The 21,049-nt window shown below is 39.5% G+C and overlaps 1 protein-coding gene across 4 annotated transcripts in view; it reads right to left on the reverse strand.

Annotated features, from left to right (window-relative positions):
• ROCK2 (Rho associated coiled-coil containing protein kinase 2) overlaps positions 1-21,049 on the reverse strand; it is a 74,492-nt gene that overhangs the window by 26,544 nt on the left and 26,899 nt on the right. For 3 of the 4 annotated variants that reach the window (XM_035109843.2, XM_035109846.2, XM_035109845.2), the window contains exons 4-11: positions 16,746-16,883; positions 15,277-15,537; positions 7,898-8,042; positions 6,650-6,788; positions 2,731-2,822; positions 1,691-1,850; positions 1,122-1,209; positions 778-789 (exon numbers count right to left, since the gene is read on the reverse strand). In XM_035109843.2, coding sequence (XP_034965734.2) covers positions 778-789; positions 1,122-1,209; positions 1,691-1,850; positions 2,731-2,822; positions 6,650-6,788; positions 7,898-8,042; positions 15,277-15,537; positions 16,746-16,883 — 1,035 coding nt within the window. The remainder of the gene's footprint in view (positions 1-777; positions 790-1,121; positions 1,210-1,690; positions 1,851-2,730; positions 2,823-6,649; positions 6,789-7,897; positions 8,043-15,276; positions 15,538-16,745; positions 16,884-21,049) is intronic. The other variant, XM_035109844.2, reaches the window with a different exon arrangement.

Here is a 21,049-nt window from a genome sequence, read left to right on the forward strand (position 1 = left end):
TATGACATACCCACAGCTGCAGCTAAATTGTGTTTTTTAAAATACTCAATAGTTCGTGGAAATATCTAGAGAGCTGCTCTTCATTATGGGAAAAGTAAATTCAACTATCTGTGATGCATTTAATAAAACAAAATCTACAGAAACCTCATAATCATGATCTTAACACGCCCTCCTATCTTACACTGCACATTTCAAAATCCAACTTCAGCAATTGCAAATTTCACAAATATTGTAAGTTGCCATAACGATTTCCAACACGTGAAGTTTCATATTCCAGATGTAAAAGCTGCAGCCCATAGGTAAACTGTGCAAATTCAGATTACATCATCATAGTCCACACTTTTAGGATTTTCTCCGTAGTTCAAATTCTGGACTGCTCAACTTACTGGGAAGTGGGGGGAGACACCCCCAAGTTTGCAAAGTGCCCTGTTAGTGTGCACATGTTCTCTACAGTCTTAAGTCTACAAACAAAGGCTGCTAAGTGGCACCCAGGACACCCATGGCAAGGGGAAATAATAATCTATCACAGTTATTTTCATGCATTCACATTTTTAAAAAATCAAATAAAAATGACTGGCCATTCACAGAACATTTCTTATCTAATGGAGCTCCCTTCACCATGAATGTAGGAAACAAATTTATTCTCATCTGTAGCCAACTAACTGGAAAATTAATCACACATTCAATCAATGATAGCTACTGCCTAAAGAACTATAACCTTCTTTTTTTTGAAATATTACCTATTGAAAGAAAAACAATTAAAAATAACGTACTTACCTCTTCACTGTCCTGTAAAAACAGACCAAAAAAATCCAATATAATTTTTTTAAAAAACAAGCCTCTCCCGTCTGTATTTTCCAATAGTCTCTAAAGCTTCACTATCTTGATTTTAAATAGTTACTTTAATTTTCTTTTTAACAACTCCTGCTTTAAAACATAAACCATAAACCATGTATTTTAGTCAACAGCTCTTTTCACAAAAGCAAGACTACTCACAAGAAGTTTCAGATGAGTGCAATTAACGCTAACTACTGAAAAGCAAGTCTACATCGCAAGTATTATTTATCATGCATAACAAACACTTTACATGTTTAGCCCTTATTAAAAAGAAGAGTACTTGCCTCATTTTTCTTTGCCTCTTTTTTCCTTGCCCCATTGTTCTTGCAGGGTTCAACTTCCCTACAGAGCTCAGAAAAGTCACTTAGCAACCTGTTGAAAACAACTCAAGTTTTCAAAAAACTCCACAACTATGCCAATCAACTCATTTTAATCAATTCTCTCAAGTCTTAATCCCCACTAGACTGCTCTCAGAATGAAGGCAGCTTTATTCAGCACTACTTCGCTTCCTTTTCATTTTAATTGACTCAAAGGCAGAAAAGATGGGGTGCTTTTCTCAAACCCATACAAATGTTCTAATTTTTCAAGTACCTATGCAAGTTAAATGTATTTATGTGCAGTAATATATTAGTATGCAGAAACCTATTGCAATACCCTAACATTATTCAGATTCTGCATGTACTGTTTGCTCCCTACCCACCCTGCAAAGAGCCTGTGCTGAATACAGTATACAGTAGATGGATACTAGAAAATGCATAGTACAATGCTTAACTTTGAAAACTAATTAAACAATTCTATTATGAAAAGAAGCAAGCATTATTGTTATGTAAATCATTAAAAGTATATTACATACAGGTTGTCTCTAAAGTAAGTAAATCCTATGAAAGGCAACTGGTTTCCAACAAAGGCTTTAGGGACTGGAAAGGTTTCAACATCCCCTTTATCATCTTCAATATCGTCAAAATTGCTGCTGTCTACATCACTACTCAGCTCAGGTACAACTGGTGCTGCAGCTAAAAAAAAGTGGGGGGAAATAGTTATTTTAGATCAAAATTCTTTTTTTCCACTTCCACAAAAGCAATTTGCATGGTATAATTTGCCAGCTATCTTCTGCACTGAGCCATGATCTTGAAAAGCCCTGTTTTACAAGTCTTGAGAAACAAAAACACAGAAGCTTAGCTTCTGAGAACTGCAAATGAAAGGGAATTGCCTCTTTGCTAAAGCTTCTCTGGAAGGCTGGGGGACGCTCCTGAACAGCATGAGCTGGGGCATTACCCAAAGATGAGAAGTAGCTTGCAAAAGCAAAGCTGCAGGAAGGCTTTTCAGGAAGTGCAGGGAACTGCTTGAAAGGGCAGAGAAAGAGATTCTCTTTTGTGAACTTCATTCTGCTCCCCGTACTTAGGATCCAAGCTAGGGAGTTTGGTGGATCACAATGCAGTGCTGCTGTGCTGCACTGATGTGTTTTTTTTAATAAGCTGGTTGTTTATAAATAAGCAATACCCCAAATAAGAATTTTCAAGAATATTTTGCCAACCACAGAAACATTTTTCTCAGATGGAAGCAGAACCAGAGTCATTATTTTTACATTTCTATTGAACCAAAACATAATTCAAGCTACATATTTAGAGTAGTTGTTAGACTAAACAAGCATGATGTGGTGGGTGTTAGGAAAAGAGAATGAAAATTTTACCCATTTTCACTCAATAAAATAGTGCAGTTGAAAAAAAATGTAACTATTGTAAAAACCTGGACACTTACAGAAAAATGTAACTTACAAATATAAATGCCCATAGAAACCATTTTAGAGCTCCTGCATTTTAAATTCCACACTAACCCAAAGTCTTTTTAAAGTAAGAAAGAACGTATTTTTCATATTTTTAAAATGATACTTACTGTCTCGAATATTATCCCAATCCCATTGGTCATGCTTAAAGAACGGATGAGATTTAATTTCCTCTACTCCACTCCTTCCAAGACGTACCTCCCTAAACATAGCAATTAAATCAATTCTTGTATTATCATCGATAATTACAAACTAAAGATACATTTAGTGCCAAATATACCTAAACATTCTTGGCATTTCCCCCCATTATAATGAACTGCAGTTTGAATCCTCCCATTTTCTAAGCTGTTAGGTTTCTCAGTACTCTCAACATATGCAGAATAAAATGGTTGGAAATCTCAGCCTGCCATGTGTGGAATAAAACATATTTCCAACTGGACTGTGTAGAAAAGGAATGCAGGAAAAAGCTTTTTTTTAAAAAAAAATGCAAACCTACGAAGTTTGCCAAACCACTGTACAAACATTTGGACGTAAATGACGGAAGACCTGGTTTCCAAACACAGAACAGTTATTCAAACCCTACTGAAATGAATATTTCAAAAACTGTATCCTTTGCCTCCAATTTAAAAACACCCGTACACATATGCACATTTTTTTTCTAAAATGTATAATGAAGCCACTATATACAAAGCAAACTCATTTCTTTTCAAAACAATTTTGTGCTGTTAAAAGCTCATGTAAGAACATACTTTCGTACGAGAACTAATAAGTCACAGGATAGATACTTGCCCCTTGTCACTTTAAGTGCTTCAGTGCAATTGTATATATAATAAGATGCTCTGTTTTAAATAAATACCCTAAGCACCATGTTTAATATGAATAGGAAAGCACACACAAAATTGGGGTGTAGGAGAAAAGAAACTAGAGTATTCTTAAATAATCCAAAAGCTGTTCTCATATATATCTTTCCCCAACCTTTGGCTTTTCCTTGCATTTAAAACATGGGGGGAAACTAATGTACCCCACCCACCCAAATCCTCTTGAGCTGCCTGCATGATTACTCAGCAGATGGAGTCCCTTTTTGAACCACACTGCTGAGGCCAATAGACAGATATTTATTTCATTTCTATTTCATTTTGTGCGGGTTTTTTTTTATACACCTCTTACAATTTAAGCAAATTACAAGGTGCAAATAATTTAATTTAATACTGACTTGACTATCGAGAATAGTCCAGAACAGGGCAACAGGAAGTGAGTTTGTTTGGTTTTCACATTTTGCATCTTGGTCTACTTCTGCATGAACGCCCAATAATGCAAACTGGTTGGCCAGAAGGGGAAAGGGGAACTAACTGTCCCAACAGGGGAAAGAAAGTCATAAAGAACAGCCATAGTGATCTCCTCCTGGCCCTCCCCTAATTTAACACAGAAAGCAGCTGTGGCCAAGTTAAGGTGGGCTGATCTGATTAGGATTCAACAAATAATGCTTAGGGAACTGTAGAATCAGAGTAATAAAAGAAGCCAAAGGTCACCTAGTCCAACTCCCTGCCAATTCAGGAAATTTATGACTACAGCTTTCCTAGCCAACCAGCCTCTGCTTAAAAATCCTCACATGTAGTACAGTCCACCACCTTCTGAGATAAACAGTGGGACAGAATACCTCATACAATCAAGAAATTCTTTTAATGTTTAGTCTAAATCCTTTTATTATAGATTTGCACCCCATGTCTTTGGTTCTAATCCCTGGGAGCAACAGAAAACAAGCGCAAGCCAAGCTATCACCTTCTCCAACCCCCTGCAAAAACCAGGCAATGTGATGGGAGCACAGCAGAGATTATGGCACAAATTTGTTTTTTGTTAGAAAGTGGAGAGTAGCTGACTATACTCACCTGAATGCTGCTACCAAACCTAGTTTAAGGACTTTATTCCCAACACTATGCCACCCAATTCTTTAAATAAGCAAATGAAGGAAGGGAAGACAGATTCCTCTCCCCAACCCTTGAGAGATATGTGGAAGGGGTGTGTGGATTCCACTGATTTGTCCCTTTCAAAAGGAAGGGGGGGCAAGAGAATTATGATCATGGGGTGTAGGGGAGACTAAGGTAAGATGCTCAATAACCCCACGATAATTTCTCAGAGCTTGTATGTGTGGATGTGTATGCTAGGCAATAGGTAACCTGCTAAGGTCAAGGATACAGAACATGCTCCCACACTTCACAAAATGTCAAAGATTTCTTCCCTTCAAGGGACAGCAGTGATCGAAACTCCCATTGTTCTAGGTGCATCTTGTGACAGGGAATTTCATTAGTGCCAGCAGTTTCTGAGCTCTGGTCGCAGTACTGCGCCTAAGATTTCAGATTAAAACTGCAGAGTGGAAGGAAAGGAGGACCATTTTCTGCCTCCCCACTTCCAGCTGCTTTCTTAAGACTGGAGAAGAGACACTCTTAAGAATATTAGGGTGATGGGCAGGGGAAGGATTAGACCAGGGGTCAGCAACCTTTTTCAGCCGTGGGCCGGTCCACTGTCCTTCAGACCATGTGGTGGGCCAGACTATATTGGGGGGGGAGAGAGAAATGAACGAATTCCTATGCCCCACAAATAACCCAGAGATGCATTTGAAATAAAAGCACACATTCTACTCATGTAAAAACACGCTGATTCCCAGACCGTCCATGGGCCGGATTGAGAAGGCAATTGGGCTGCATCCGGCCCCTGGGCCTTAGGTTGTGTAACCCTGGACTAGACCATGTGAAAAATGAACCTAATATTCAAGCTGCAGTTCATTCATTGTCAGCTTTGTATTCTTGTTATAAAAACGTGTGCCTAGACATTCTGTTGTTGCACCCATAACCTAGGTTTAAGATGCCATTTAGCTCCTAGCTTTCATCTCTCTGTTTCTAACACTGAGGGACAGAGAAACCTTCAATATAGGTAAAGGAAAGCTAAAGGGACCCCTGACCATTAGGTCCAGTCGTAACAACTCTGGGGTTGTGGCGCTCATCTCGCATTGCTGGCCGAGGGAGCCAGCGTACAGCTTCTGGGTCATGTGGCCAGCATGACAAAGCCGCTTCTGGTGAACCAGAGCAGCACACGGAAACGCCATTTACCTTCCCGCTGTAGCGGTACCTATTTATCTACTTGCACTTTGATGTGCTTTCGAACTGCTAGGTTGGCAGGAGCTGGGACCGAGCAACGGGAGCTCACCCCGTCGCGGGGATTCGAACCGCCGACCTTCTGATCGGCAAGCCCTAGGCTCTGTGGTTTAACCCACAGTGCCACCCGCATCCCTAACCTTCAATATAACTGACCGAGAAGTCATGAGGAACAGGGATGCATGAAAGACACAAGCTCTATCTGCTATACATCAGTGGCCAATGCTGAGGGTGAAAGGAGAACAGTCCTGAAAAGAATGGAACATTCTAGCCCTGTAAGAACCAAAAAAGCAGGGGAAGCACTTGCAACCCCTCTGTCTTTAAACGATATAAATCCCATGCAGGTCTTTCAGATAGGAAGGCCCTCTATTGAAGAGCAGCTTTGTTTATGATTCGTTTAATGCTCTATGTATATGGTAAAGGGTAATAGACCCCTGGACAGTGAAGCCCAGCCGACTTTGAATATATTATATGGCACTCATCTCTGCATTCAGGCCAAGAGAGCCGGCATTTGTCTGCAGACAGCTTTTTCAAGTCTTGTAGCCAGCGTGGTTAAACTGCTTCCGGTGCAACAGGACACTGTGACAGAAGGCAGAGAGCACGAAAACACTATTTACGTCCCTGCTGGGGGAATATGTATGTATATGAATATGTATGTATATGATCCTCACTCAAAATTTGGCTACGGAAGTGGAATATGGTAAGGGCTGCTTGAACTTCAGTGATTTTTTAAAACGTTTTAGTCTGACTTTGGGTAAGGCATGAAATCAGATTGATTGCACTCACTGTACTGGACCCCAAGAAAATTCTTCTGAAAACATATCATATACAATGATTTGAGAAAAGGATTTTATGGCGAGAAAAATCTATGTTTACATACCTGTCAGTTAAAAAGGCACAAATAAGGTCCTTTGCATGCTTTGAGATTTCAACATCTTCTGGGAAATGTAATGAATTCTTGTGATCCATTATTTTACTATATGTTCCAACCAATGAATCAGCATAAAATGGAGTATCTCCTGAAATTAAAAATACATAAGCATTAGCTAATGCAAGTTGATTACTAAAAGCAAAAACAGATAAATAAAAATAACTTGAGACAAAAACAGTGAATCCTATGTGCAAAGGTTCAAAACAAACACCTACAGCAACTCTAAACTATGGTTTAGAATTATAGGCTCATGTGCTCCAACCCTCCCCACATAAGAGGAGACTGCTTCTGCTTTAAAATGAAGCAGAGTTCCCTGTCAAAGTCTGAAATCAGAACAACTCTGTATACTCTTTTGTTAGTTCAAACAAGCTGGACTCAAGCTATGGCATATGATACTGGCTTGTTCACCAACCATAACTTCCCTGAGTTTGGGCACAGAAAGGAACCCTGATTAATGTAAAAGCAGAAAATGTGTTCTATTTTCGTTCTCACAGCTGCAGAAAAGAAGGGGAGGGGAGGAAGAAGAGCAAGTTCAAGGTTCATGCAATGTTTTCACATATAATGCTAAACCATAATTTAGTGTTTTGTGCGAAGGAGTGCTCTTATATATTATTGATAAGCACAGAATATATCTCCTGGTTCTACAGCTTTATGTACATACAAAATCTATCAAGTATTCAATGGGTCTTTCTTCAATTGCACATAGAACTCAATTTTTGTTCTCAGAAACATGTGATTTTTGTTAGAGGTGGGCCTGCTTTACAGAAAATGGCTCCAGAGCACGCCCTTCACTGTAATTATGCTTCTTAACCCAAGAAAAGAATATATGTGGGATATAGCTATGAATATTCCCAAAGTACCATCATTCAATATCCCTCAAAAAATATAACAACCTGGATGGTAAATGGCTGACCATGTTACCACAACTGATTTGGGGAGCAGCATCACTTTCCATTGCAATAGCAGTTACAAAACTGGAAAGTTTGAAGTCAGGCAGTCTCCATAGCAACTCTCCATGTCTTCCTTGGGAGGCCCACCTCATGTTGTGGGAACTCAGGCTCTGATATGAGAAGTGTAACCAGAACTAGATTCACTCAGGGACCACCAAGCTCTTATTGAATCAATAACCCACGTAGTGATGCACAACCTTTTGAAATCAAGGTATTAGAGGGAGTACAAGAGGAAATCACTACTTACCAACTAGCATTTCATAGAGAAAAACTCCTACAGACCACCAGTCGCATTCTCTTCCATAATAACCATCACCACCCTGTGATTTTAATACTTCAGGTGATATGTAGTCTGGCGTTCCAACAGCTGTATCACAGCGCACCATCCCTGTCTACATAACCAGATAAAATCCAACAATTAAACAGAACAGCCGCTAGATTTAGGCAAGAATGCTAACTTAATCTATTTTTAAAATATTGTTCTTAAGCAGCTATGAATTTAAGGCTGCTAACTGCACAACACTGTCTTTACCTTTTTATAAGTTCTCTCATGAAATTCATGCCACAAGTATAAAGAAAGCTTGTTAAGGGAACTGAAGGAGTTAATCTTGGAGCCAGACAAAGTAAGCAAAAGCTGGGAATGTATGTTATGTCCGATTCATGGGCACAGAATCTACTGGAAGTCTCTGCAATAAATTGCAAGAGAGATTTGGAGCTGGTCCTAAATCAGCATAAGACAATATATAGGCACACCTCTGTTTTGACTGAATAACATAGTCCAGTTTTTATTGCTTTTTCTGTGCTCCAGCAAAGCATGTCTTAGAAGTTCGCAGGATAAACTATGCAGCAAATATAGAACTTGAAAGCAAGTATTCTTTCTATATGATTTAATACTTCAGTAATAGTTCTGTTCAATGCTACTGTAGTGTAGTGGCTAAGAGCTTCAGCTGTGAACCAGAAATCATGGGTTTAGTTCTTACCTCTGCCATCAACTCAGCATCTCTCAGCTTCAGCCCCACATATGCAATGGCTTTTTTTTTAATTACTAGCCCACCTTGGAAATATTTTTCTAATGCTTTCTGATAATGATAATATCTTCAAATACTAGATACAAAGTGTTTTGGAACTGTGATATAAATTCTAATTAATAGTACTACGAAGTGTTTGCATATTCATCAAAGTTAAACTTCATGGATCTTCCCTGCTTCCAGTCTCCTTATGCTCTTTACTCCCTATATTGGTCCAGTTCAGATGCAGCACTAAACCATGAATCCCCAACCTTTTTCAGAAGTGAATGTCACACAGACTGTATTGGCCTCTTCAAAATACCTACTTCACAGCAGAAAAACTTGCAATGCTCCAAAATACCCCCACTCCCAAACTACAGGCAACAGCCACCCTCACACCCCAAAATGAAAGATAAGCAAAACAAACATTCAACACGCCTCTAAAAACTGGCAACAAACACACACATACCCAAAAAAACAACCACCAAACACAAGCAAAGACACACACATCCCAAACAACAACAACAAACAAAAGAAGGCAAAGAATAAGCTATGCTTCGTCATTATGGGCACAACTTTGTGCAAGCTTCAGGCTCCTGTGCTAACACCACCTCTTTTTGTCCGGTATATCTGCAAGAGGAGAGTGGAAGCTTTTGCTTCCGTTTTCAATTAACCAGAGCAAGTAGAAGGAGCATTACGTAATTTGCAAGGCATAGGGAAGAAAGGATTAATGGGAACACAGGAGGTTCGCACACACCATTCTCCCACATGCAGGTATCATCATGCTGCCCGTATATACCCACAAGTGGGGAGAGTGAGGAACAGGTGAAGAAAACAAGGAAGCAGGATCCTCTGAGCAATGCAAGTGGATTGTGCTCATACTAATTTTATGAAATGCTATTCTTTTCATAAATGCCAATACCAATACACAGCGAAAGCTCACTTCATTGCCCCAGGGGTGGCAAATAATGAGTTGCATGAGTTGTTGAAGAAAACAAGGAAGCAGGATCCTCTGAGCAATGCAAGTGGATTGTGCTCATACTAATTTTATGAAATGCTATTCTTTTCATAAATGCCAATACCAATACACAGCGAAAGCTCACTTCATTGCCCCAGGGGTGGCAAATAATGAGTTGCATGAGTTGTTGAAGTTCTTTACTGTTTAGCATTTGAGGAGATCAGGGTCATACAATCAGTGCTATCTTAAGACATGGGTAGGGAACTTGTCATTCTGCAGATGCTGCTGGACTGCAATTTCCATCATCCCTAACCACTGGCCAAGTTGGCTGGAAATGATTTTGTTGAAGCCCAGCAATGTCTGAAGGGTCAAAAGTGTGATTCCCATCTGAAGAAAAATGGGAAAATCCATCTTTCAACAGTCTTAGCTTCTTATTTTTTAGTACCACACTTTGTAGAGAGTAAAGCATTTAATTTAAGGTTCTAATTCTATACTTATTTTTCTCCCAGTTCCTCAGTCAATCTGAACTCCCTACTCCTAAGCATGTAAAATTAGACACCTCCTGGTTCTAGAATTATTTACTAGAGTCAGCCATGTTTCATGTTGCACTATATGGCAGGATGACTTTTTACAAGATGGTTAAGTGCCTACACTGGGACAAATACTTATAGGGCATCCCATCAAGTAGCTCCATGTTCTAAAACCTAATACAAATATTCACCAGATGGTTCAGTAAGTTATTCCCTTAGTTATGCAATCCCCAAAATAAAGGGTGCTATGTTGGCGTTGTGTAACTCAAGTAAGTTGTTCTCACAAAATGGCTTATCATGTTGCACTCCACTGATATGGTTACACTTATTTATTTATTAAATTTCTATACTGCCCTTCATCCAAGGATCACAGGGTGGTTTACAATGCATTAGGAAGGGCCATCTGCTTGTGAGGCCGCAACTACGAAGCAGGCTTAAAGTAAGGGCGTATGAGTGAAACCAAGGATTTCAAAGGTTTGCTGACCAATAACACAATGTAAGAGCAAATATGCAGTAGTCAAAACTTGTTTTTGAATTGCAGTAACCACTAGAGGTGCTGTTTTGTATTCTTTTAGCAGACAGATCATTTCGGGCAAGAAAAAAAATCTATTTAAGACATCAGTGTTAAAGGCATACTAATAAGTAACATGTAGTTACAAAAATAATAGACACTAAGAAGAATGTTTTATGGGGAACATCTCATCAAAAGCATTGTATTTACACAGCTGTGATGCTTCCCTGCAGTTCAAAAAAACTACACATGATCTGGAGGTGCTCCAGATTCTTACAAGCTGGGTGTCCAATTCTATGCAAAATAAAGTAACTGAATAGGCTGAATTGCTACATCAATTGTATCTTTAGAAGTCATAAATAATGGGATTACAAAATTAGCATGCCACTGTTAACTATGCGTAATTAAGTTTCTTTTCCATATTTAACCCAAGCAAAACAAAATTTGAACACTCCAGACACAGATTCAGAGAGAGGTGAGATGCTGTAGACCAGGCATCCCCAAACTTCGGCCCTCCAGATGTTTTGGACTACAATTCCCATCATCCCTGACCATTGGTCCTGTTAGCTAGGGATCATGGGAGTTGTAGGCCAAAACATATGGAGGGCCGCAGTTTGGGGATGCCTGCTGTGTCTCCATCAGGGTTGTGAGTCTACCCAGTTGGCAGATTGATCACATATTTTGTACCATAAGAAATGCAGAGTAAGCTAGTTTTTGCACCGTTATAAGAAAAGCAATGCCTGGAGGCATAGGCCATCTAATGTTTAGCATAATTTTAACAAGATAGTTGGTAAATAGTTCTTTTATTTAAGTATCATGTTGATTATCATCAAGCTTTACCAAAGCAACCATTTTATGCTTGTAAGTATTGCTATAATATCATTAAAGAGATATGAGGCTTGAATTATTACACTGAAACAATGGAATAAAGGAACCACCATGTAGTTATGGTTCTCAGAACAGTTATATTGCTGGTGCTGAGCAGGGGTGGCTCAGGAAACTGATTCAATAGGAGGCTGCCTGGAAAACATATATAAACCACTTGAGCAATTCTACAAAAGAACAGGGCATAGGTCTAATTAAGCAGAGGTTGGATGCCCATTGTTTTGGATGCTTTAGATGAGTTTCCTACATAGCAAATGGTTGGACTAGATGACCCTTGGGGTACCTTCCAACTCTACAGTTCTGAGATTCTATAACTTTCGACATAGCAAGAACAGTAGTAAAATTCAAAAATTACAGGGGTGGGAGTAGGGTGGGTGCAAGACCCACACAGCATCACAAATACTGGTACTGGCATAATCCACAGATCCAAGTAGACAGTGATGGTTTGCTTTTCCATCTGCACCAGTACCTCATCCCACAATAAGCCAAAATGTCAACTGTATTTTAGATAGACATCAGGAATTTTCACAGAACATTGTGGACTGCCCAAGTGTGGACTGCTAAAGTGCATTAGTAAGTAAAAAATATCTTGTTTGCATGTTAAGAAATCTGTTATGTCTATTAGCTTTATCCATACTTTAAAAATATTTATTTGGTGTATTAGTCATAAAAGCATTGCCCTAGTCCACATCCACATTTTTAGAACTGGCTCAAATTTTGCAAATGCTGTTTTGTTAGATTTTTCTCCCTTACTAGCCTTTTGTAGGGGAAGGAGCGTCTCTACCCCCATTGTTCTGCCCAGACACTGAGGTCCATACCGAGGGCCTTCTGGCCGTTCCCTCTTTGCGAGAAGCCAAGTTGCAGAGAACCAGGCAGAGGGCCTTCTCGGTAGTGGGCGCCCGCCCTGTGGAACGCCCTTCCATCAGATGTCAAAGAGAAAAGCAGCTACCAGATTTTTAGAAGACATCTGAAGGCAGCCCTGTTTAGCGAGGCTTTTAATGTTTAATCGATTATTTTATTTTATTTTTCTGTTGGAAGCCGCCCAGAGTCACTGGGGAAACCCAGCCAGATGGGCGGGGTATAAATAAATAAATAATTTTGTATTATTATTATTATTATTATTATTATTGCATGTATGTCCGATTAAGGACACAGCTGAATAGCAAGAAATAAGTAGAATATATTTTGAAATTTTTCCAAATTAGAATTAATTGGAATACACTGGAATAAAAGTGTAAGTGCTTACAAATTAAATGGTGAAAATGTTTTATTTCAAATAAGTATGCTTGATTTATTTGATCTTAATTTTTTAAGTAGGGTAAGTCATCTGAAGACCACTAGAGGATGCTATGGGTTTGATTATTATAAGCAGTAAATACATGCAAGTTATTGTGCTCATTAGGAAGCAAACCTTGACACAAGAGATAGACGCTGAACTCAGGTGCTATCTCGGTTGCTCAGTTTTGTACATGTTTGCTATTGAGTTCACACCCACACTAATAGGCACACTTACTTAGAAGTAAGGTTCCACTACAAAAAAGCTCATTTCCAAATCAATCACTTAAAATTCAATTGTAACCTGACTCCATACAGCAAGAATAATAAAATATTTTCCATTTCACTAGATAAACAGATCACTCTACTGAAAAGTTTTCCTTTTCTTTCACCAGCAAAAGTTTTAATCAATTCATGGTCACTATTAAAGCACTAATAGTTAATGAATGAAAATTTATTTCAAAGTAGCTAAAGATAAAGGGACCCCTGACCATTAGGTCCAGTCGCAGACGACTCTGGGATTGTGGCACTCATATCGCTTTATTGGCCAAGGGAGCTGGCGTACAGCTTCCGGGTCATGTGGCCAGCATGACTAAGCCGCTTCTGGCGAAACCAGAATAGTGCACGGAAACCCTGTTTACCTTCCCGCCGGAGCAGTACGTATTTATCTACTTGCAGTTTTTGGCATGCTTTCGAACTGCTAGGTTGGCAGGAGGTGGAACTGAACAACGGGAGCTCACCCCGTCGCGGGGATTCGAGCCGCCGACCTTCTGATTGGCAAGCCCCAGGCTCTGTGGTTTAACCCACAGCGCCACCCGCGTCCCTAGTAGGGCTTTAATTGTAAGCATTCCTGAACTTGTAACCCATGAAGTAGAGCAAACTGTAGAGAGGCACAAGATCACTACTTTCTACTCCATTCTAAGTGGTGCTGTAGAACTTGAAATAGTGCATTTTCCTGCACTGACCTGTTCATCTACTTAGATCAGAAAATTAGTCCCTCCTAATGGTTCCAGCACTGGTTGATACACAAGGCGCGAGTGCCTTGGGAAGAACCTATTGAATGGTGGCTCCACATATTTGCAACTCTCACCCCACTGAGGTGCATCCTGTCATTTCATTCCTTTTTTTAGATGACAGCTAAAGAACCACCTCTTCTGCCAACTTTTTGGATGTAGATGGGATGGGGTTTGATTAATTTCCCCTACTTTACTGTGGTGTTAGGATGTTGCTGCTGCTGTAATTTTAATTTGGTAAAAATTTTATCACGTTTGTTTTTTTCTTTATTTATGTGTACCCCCTGTGATATAGTCAAATAAATATACTTCCTTGCAGGCTCTCCAGGTGGCTACCACTAACTATGTTCTATTAAGGAGAATTGTTCATACATTTAAAAACCACCAACTCACAAAGATTAGCAAAGCAGCCAGGGAAAGAGAAAAAGAAAAGCTGAAGCAGCAATTGTTTGCAAAGAGGGCAGGCAGGCAAAACAGAGATTGCTGCTTCTAAAAGGGGGTGGGTGGGAAAAAGGAGTGCCTATTATGAAAAAAACATCCTATTCTCCTTTCTATACAACTCACACATAGAAGGAAGAATTCCCTGTGTGTAGTTTGTACAATAACTGTGATGGTAAAGAGATGCACATTGTGAGAGTTTCTAATACACAGTTATTATTTATCTGTTTCAGAAATGTATACTGTATACCACTTAACACCATCGTTTTTAAGAAGTGCCCAGTGAGGTTGCAAAAGAGATACCAGGGATAAAATCTGTTAAAATTAACAGTGTATGTGAATACAATTGGTTGTTCAAATAATCAACTGAAACTTTTTAATTTGTTGACAGCCCTAAATAGAAGTTGATCCAATAAGGAATATGTGCCATGATTGAAAAGACAGCAGTGGGGCTCAGGAGGTCTTCTTCCACACCTCATGACAGTCTCTCGTCCCACCTGAAAAGCCACTACCTATGTAAGACAACCTGTTGGAAAGATAGGTGCCGCATCCACATAATCCCTTACATTTCCCCAAGCCAGTCTCTGGGGCAGTCATCAGACAGCCTTTTATTTTGTAATTAATGTTCCCTAGGGTATTATGAAAACTATCAGCAAGTGGTAAAGCAAGAGGTCTTTCCTCACAAAGAGTAATTTACAAATTTCTTGCCTTTCTTAAAAAGAGATGGAGGTTTAGACCTGGTGTTCAAACCTGAAAAATAAAACCATATCCTGAATGTGCACACCAACATTCCTTCTTTCTCAGTCTTCAAGGTAGATACTGCTGAGAGATAGTAGCTTGGCTGAGGTTACCTTGTGAGTTGACAGCAAAGGTTAAAAACTAAACAGGAGACTCAGCACAAATCATCTTAGCTACAGCACTATGCTAATTATTGTCTATGGCACAGTTAAAATAACCTTGATATAGTGCACATTATTTTAGATGCACACATAATGAACCACATACTTACTTCATCCATTTTCATACAAGTACCAAAATCTGCAAGCTTCAGGTGTCCATATTTATCCAAAAGCATGTTGTCAGGTTTCACGTCTCTATGTATCAAGCCCAAGGAATGAATTGCATCAAGAGCAAGGACGACTTCAGCAGTGTAAAATTTGGCCCACTTCTCAGGCACATCGTAATTGCTCATGAGGTTGACAAGATCTCCACCAGGCATGTATTCCATGACCATGTAAAGGTATCGGTCATCTTGAAAGGCACTAAAAAGCTGCACCCAGAAAGATGGACAGATATAAAGACTTCACAAAACTGGCCAATTTGCCACAAAGGACAATCTGTTGAATTCCAGTGAATTTATGGCAACTAGAGCAGCTTTCCCCCCTGCCTTTTAAGAATAGTTTTGGTATGATACAGTAATTGTAGCAAATCTTTAAGGAGTCCCAGAATAATTCAGTTTACTCATCATGTCACTGATGAAACACATCTCTTATGGCTCACCAGGACATTTCAAGAGAAAGTCAAGCACTGATTAAAAACAAATGTCCCCTTCCTCTGACAAGGCAGCATCAGAAGTGACATCTATTCACAGGCATGTTAGGAAAGGGCCAGGAAGCTCCTGCAGCCAATTGGAAGCTGCGGAAGCAGCATCGGATGTTCGGATTCCAAAGAATATCCACAAACTGGAACACTCACTTCCGGATTTGCGGCATTTGGGAGCCAAAACATTCAACTCACAAGGCATTTGGGAGCCAAGGTACAACTGTATACCGTTTAGTCAAGTGAAGAGAAATCAGATCCCATTACCAAGGCAGTAACAAGAGCACTGACGCTCAAGCACCTGGGCAGAGCCTTCTTTTGCCCAGCAAAAAGTTGATAGGCCAGTAATTGGATTATACTCCTGAAACCACAACTTTTCTGTGTAGTAGTCTGTTGATACCAATAGGTGCTTTACTTCCCCAGAGAAAACTGTTAAATGGTACTCTTCCTGCACATCCACTGAAGGTCAATAGTATATACACTGTTGTAACGAAAATTGCCCCTTCCAGATTAAATTTATACCTTCTAACAACTGTACATCTGTAACTACAAGCCAATTTAATACATTCCTGTCAGCTTCTACACAACGAAAACATATACAGTATAAGTAATTTTACACTGTGCTGCACATATGACATAATTAAACTTTCTGATGGGAGGGTGAACCATTTTCAATGCAACATAATTTGTTTGAACATCACATTGAACATTGATAGTAGCATGTATGTTTAAAATCAAAATCAAGTAATTACATCTGAAACCGCCTCACATTAGCAGTTAATCTTTAAGATGGAGAAAAGAATAAAGTTCTTATGATTCTAAACTACAAATCCAAAATGTGGTCAACATAAAGGAAACAACACTACCAATTTAAAACCTCAATGCTTATTTAAACGTCACCTCAAACTACCACAGAATTTTAATCACAGAAAACCTTACCTGAACTACCCATGGACTGTTGGCAAAGGCCATTATATCTCTCTCCTCCCAGAAAAAGGCTGAATCTGATCTTTTGAGCATTTCAAATTTACTAAGAAGTTTCATTGCATAAGCCTTCTGAGTTACTTTATGGCGAACCTGTTGATCAAAGAAAAAGAAGTCACTTACTTTATCAAGACCTTACAGGATTTAAATGAAATCCTTTGTATTTTTGTCTGTGTGGCTTGGTATCCATGATACAGAAATCTGAATCCACTTCCATCAATAATAAAAATCAGAGTATAGCTAATTCTACTTCTTTGACTATTTCATATATGAGTTGCCTAATAGAAACATTTCAGTAAGCAGCATGGTTTTTTTTAAAAAAAACAACAACTACTGTATCAGCAATATATTCTGGCTGCATTTGCATCCTGGTTATCACAATGTGCTCAAGCAGGAAAGAGCCACAGTAAGCCACACAGGATGAAGGGAGTCAGAAGCTTTCTGCAAAGATCAAATCCATTATATTTATTTTAAAATGCTAAAACTCATCTCTTTACACTGTAACCATGGCAGCTCATATTATATAGGACTGTAATTTTCTGATTTACCATGGCTGCTTTTTAAAAATAGAGGTCTCTGCCTTACAATCCTTTGCTAAGGCACTGGTTGTAAGTTGTAAGTTGCATTAAGACATTGGGATGAATGCTATCTGCCCTGGTGGCTTGAGACAGGGGTCATTCCCAGCCCTACTTGGAGATGCGGGGGATTTTCTGCACAGAAAGTAGATGCTCTGCCACTGAGCTATGGTTCTTCCCCTTGCCCTGGTGACTTGCTACCTCCTTTTAACAAAGGCAAGTAGTAAGAGGAAGTTTTGAAAAAGACTTTAAACTCACTGCCCAGAAATTAATGGCTGAGGTACAGCTCTCTCTCCAGCCTTTTCTGCTAGTGAAAAATGATGTAAGGGTTATTAGTTTATCAATTAGTTCTTCATACTCCTCTTTGCTTGGCTTGCTGTAGGCTTTATGTTTGTTAAAGACTTTTTATTTGTTTATTAATTTCAGCAAAAATGTTCTTTTTAAATGAATTTTTTCTTGCCTTTTACAACCTCCTTGTCTGTAAAGACCCTTTTGGTCTTACAGATGTGGACACATTTTCTCATGCATGGTATACATGAAATACATTACAAAGAAAGTTTGCAGTGACATTTACTGAGAATTGTATGGGATTGCAATCTAATCATGTAGAACCAACATAGGTGAAGCTCTCTTTTGCACTGTTGAAGTCAGAATTAAACCTCTCTGGAAAACCAGAACTGGTCCCTTGAGATGAACTGATGAAATAAAAACCCTGAAGTAGTTTCCATTCACATGCATCATCCAATATTCAGTCACTTGATTAAGTAGTTGATTGATTCATCAATAACACTCTACTCAAAAAGGAAATGACATTAATTCATTTCATGAAAGCAGCCTAGTTGACTGTGATAGCATTTTTAAAGGTATTACAAGGCAAGCGGCCAAGAGTGTGAATAATGTTTGTTAAGTGCTTTGAACAACTGAAATGCTGCTATCTGGTAATGGTAATTATGATTTATTAAACTCTCCTAGGAAGCAAACTTATACTGGGAGGAAGCCCCATTGAAAACAAAGAGGAAAATGCTGTTAATATCCATAAGTGCTTTCTGCACTATTAATGGAAGTTTCAATTCATGCAATATGTTAAAATAACACTTCATTTTTAAGTGAAAGGGCAATTTTTTTTACAAAGCACATTTGAGATGTTAACTGGTTCTAGAGTGCCTATTCTGCTGTACCATTAAGTACAGTCATACCTCGGGTTACGTACGCTTCAGGTTGCGTACTTTTCGGGTTACGTACTCGGAGGACCTGGAAGCGTTTCCTTCCGGGTTCGCCATGCACGCATGCGCAGAATCATTCTGCGCAGTTCGCATATGCACAGAAGCACACTTATTAATATCATTGCAAAGTGTCAAGAAATCAGATTAATTGCTTAACTGGTTGGCATTAGGCAAGCCACTGTCTTTCAGCTGAATCTACCTAAGCGGGTGTTAAAAATACCACTTTGCACCTGTTTGGAAGAAGGCAGGATATGAAAATAACTATTCTCATAGGGGATAATCAGCTTTCAATGTTTTTCATTTATTTCTCACCACCCTCTGATTGCAATTAAACCAAATTGGTGTTTGATGACACTAGTACAAGAGTGGGGAAGCTTAGAATCATAGAATCATAGAGTTGGAAGAGACCACGAGGGCCATCCACCAGTCCAACCCCCTGCCAAGCAGGAAACACCATCAAAGCATTCTTGACAAAGCTTGTTGTTCCAGTGGATGAAATAGTTATCTGTCCCCCACCCTATTGGCCAACTCTTGACAGGTGAGAAGGACAATCCACCTGTCAATTACCTGATCTCATTATTATGTCACATGATGAATGGTGGGTTGTTCCACCCAACTGTCAAAGTCCCAAGCACCTGACAGCCAACTAGTTACAAGGCACTTGGGAACTGTAGCACTGAGCAAGGGGCTTTGCTTGCCCCATTACTAATGACTAGTATATTCTAATTCAGCATTTCTCAACCGCTGTTCCGCGGCACACTAGCCAGCGAGACGCTGGCTGGTGTGTGGCGACGTGCGGCGACGAGAAGGGCGATTTGCATTGTCACGTGCCTGGCGGCCGCCAATTTACGGCACTAACCCGCTGGAAAGGAAGCCGGCCGGGTCACGACGCGGGGCGAGCACAGCTCTCAACAGCCACCACCACAGGAGGGTGGTTTTAGACAAACTTAAAGAAGCTGGCTGGATGAGCTCAACCTGAAACTTGCTGAGCAAAGGATTGTGCTGGCAGAGAAATCAGCGGCTTGTGAAGCCTTATTACAGGAGATTGCAACCAACACAGCAATTGGCAAGTGTTTCTTACAGTCATAATTATATAGTCAATATAGGGCGGCACAGAGTTAAATTTTTTAACTTTTTTAATGGTGGTGTGCCTCATGATTTTTTTCATGGAACAAGTGTGCCTTGGCCCAAAAAAGGTTGAGAAACACTGTTCTAATTATTGTAGACAATTGTTATTGTGGACACATCCAGAATAAATATTCTAGATGGGTGGCAACTAAGAATTGTTCCTCAGTTGCAGCTTAAGCAGCCTTGTATTTTAGAAAAGACATACTGTTAAATATCTTACAAAAGATATACACTGAGAAATAGATAAGAGATTGTTTTAAGTTTTTCAACATACCGGTATATGGATTAAAGTACATTGTAACCTACCCAGGAAAGGACCAATACCTTTGCAATTTGTTTGTTTAACCTTCTCCTGAAGGCATATTTCCTCATTTGTTTACCTGCAGAGAGGCATTGCTCATCTACAGCACTGTGTAACTGTATAAGCAACAAGGTATTATAACCATGTACGCTACACAGAAGAAGAAGAAAAGATCTGCACTACAGAAGCTGATGTGTGAGTAACTGGGCAAACTGGCACAATTTGCATTAAGTAGCAATCACCAAGTTTTTGAAGACTTTGGGTTATTTTGGAAAGGTTATCAAGTAAAAAGAAGAGCAGAGGCACAGTCTTGCATGGTCAGTGGTCTGCTAGCAGGGCAGGGGAAGTACTTGCAACAAATATATTGGCAGTTCTTAGCGAGGAGGAGGAATATTGCAGGAGTAATACGTACACATGTTCACTTCTTTAAACTGTTTCAATTTCAATTAACTTGTTTCTTAGTAAACACTTTTGAGATTATACAAAGGACCTTCACTGCATAGTTTTCAAGAAAATGTTTGACTTTCCCCTCACATGACTAGTCGGATGTGACTTTGAATATTCAACAGAGAGGCATGCCCAGACAACAGTAAAATAAAAATGCTATTTTTTTTAAACCAGATAAAAGTAAGGGGTTTTTTAAAAAAAAGATTTTCCTACTACACTAATGGAACAATTGGTGAAACAAAATGTGGGGAGAATCACAAAATTGCAGGGGTATCAGTGTGCAGCTTTTGGCATGTACAGGGCAATCCTGTGCATGCCTACTGAGAAGTAAGCCTCACTGAGTTAAATGGGACATTCCCATGCTTGTACATCATTGGAGACTGTTCAACAATCGTCCCACAGCAGCTACTGCACATATGCAGGAGTTCATTTCCTAGCCTCCTTTTGAAAATGCTACTTTGCCTAACATGCTCTTGGCTGCAACAACCCTGTATACAAGGAACTGTATACAAGCCAACTTGTGAAGATGCCAGCATACATTTGCTGATTTGGAAGCACTGCTGGATTGAGAGGGTGATCTGGGGA

The sequence above is a fragment of the Zootoca vivipara genome, chromosome 3 (genome assembly GCF_963506605.1).
Source record: "Zootoca vivipara chromosome 3, rZooViv1.1, whole genome shotgun sequence".
In the NCBI taxonomy this organism is placed as follows: Eukaryota; Metazoa; Chordata; class Lepidosauria; order Squamata; family Lacertidae; genus Zootoca; species Zootoca vivipara.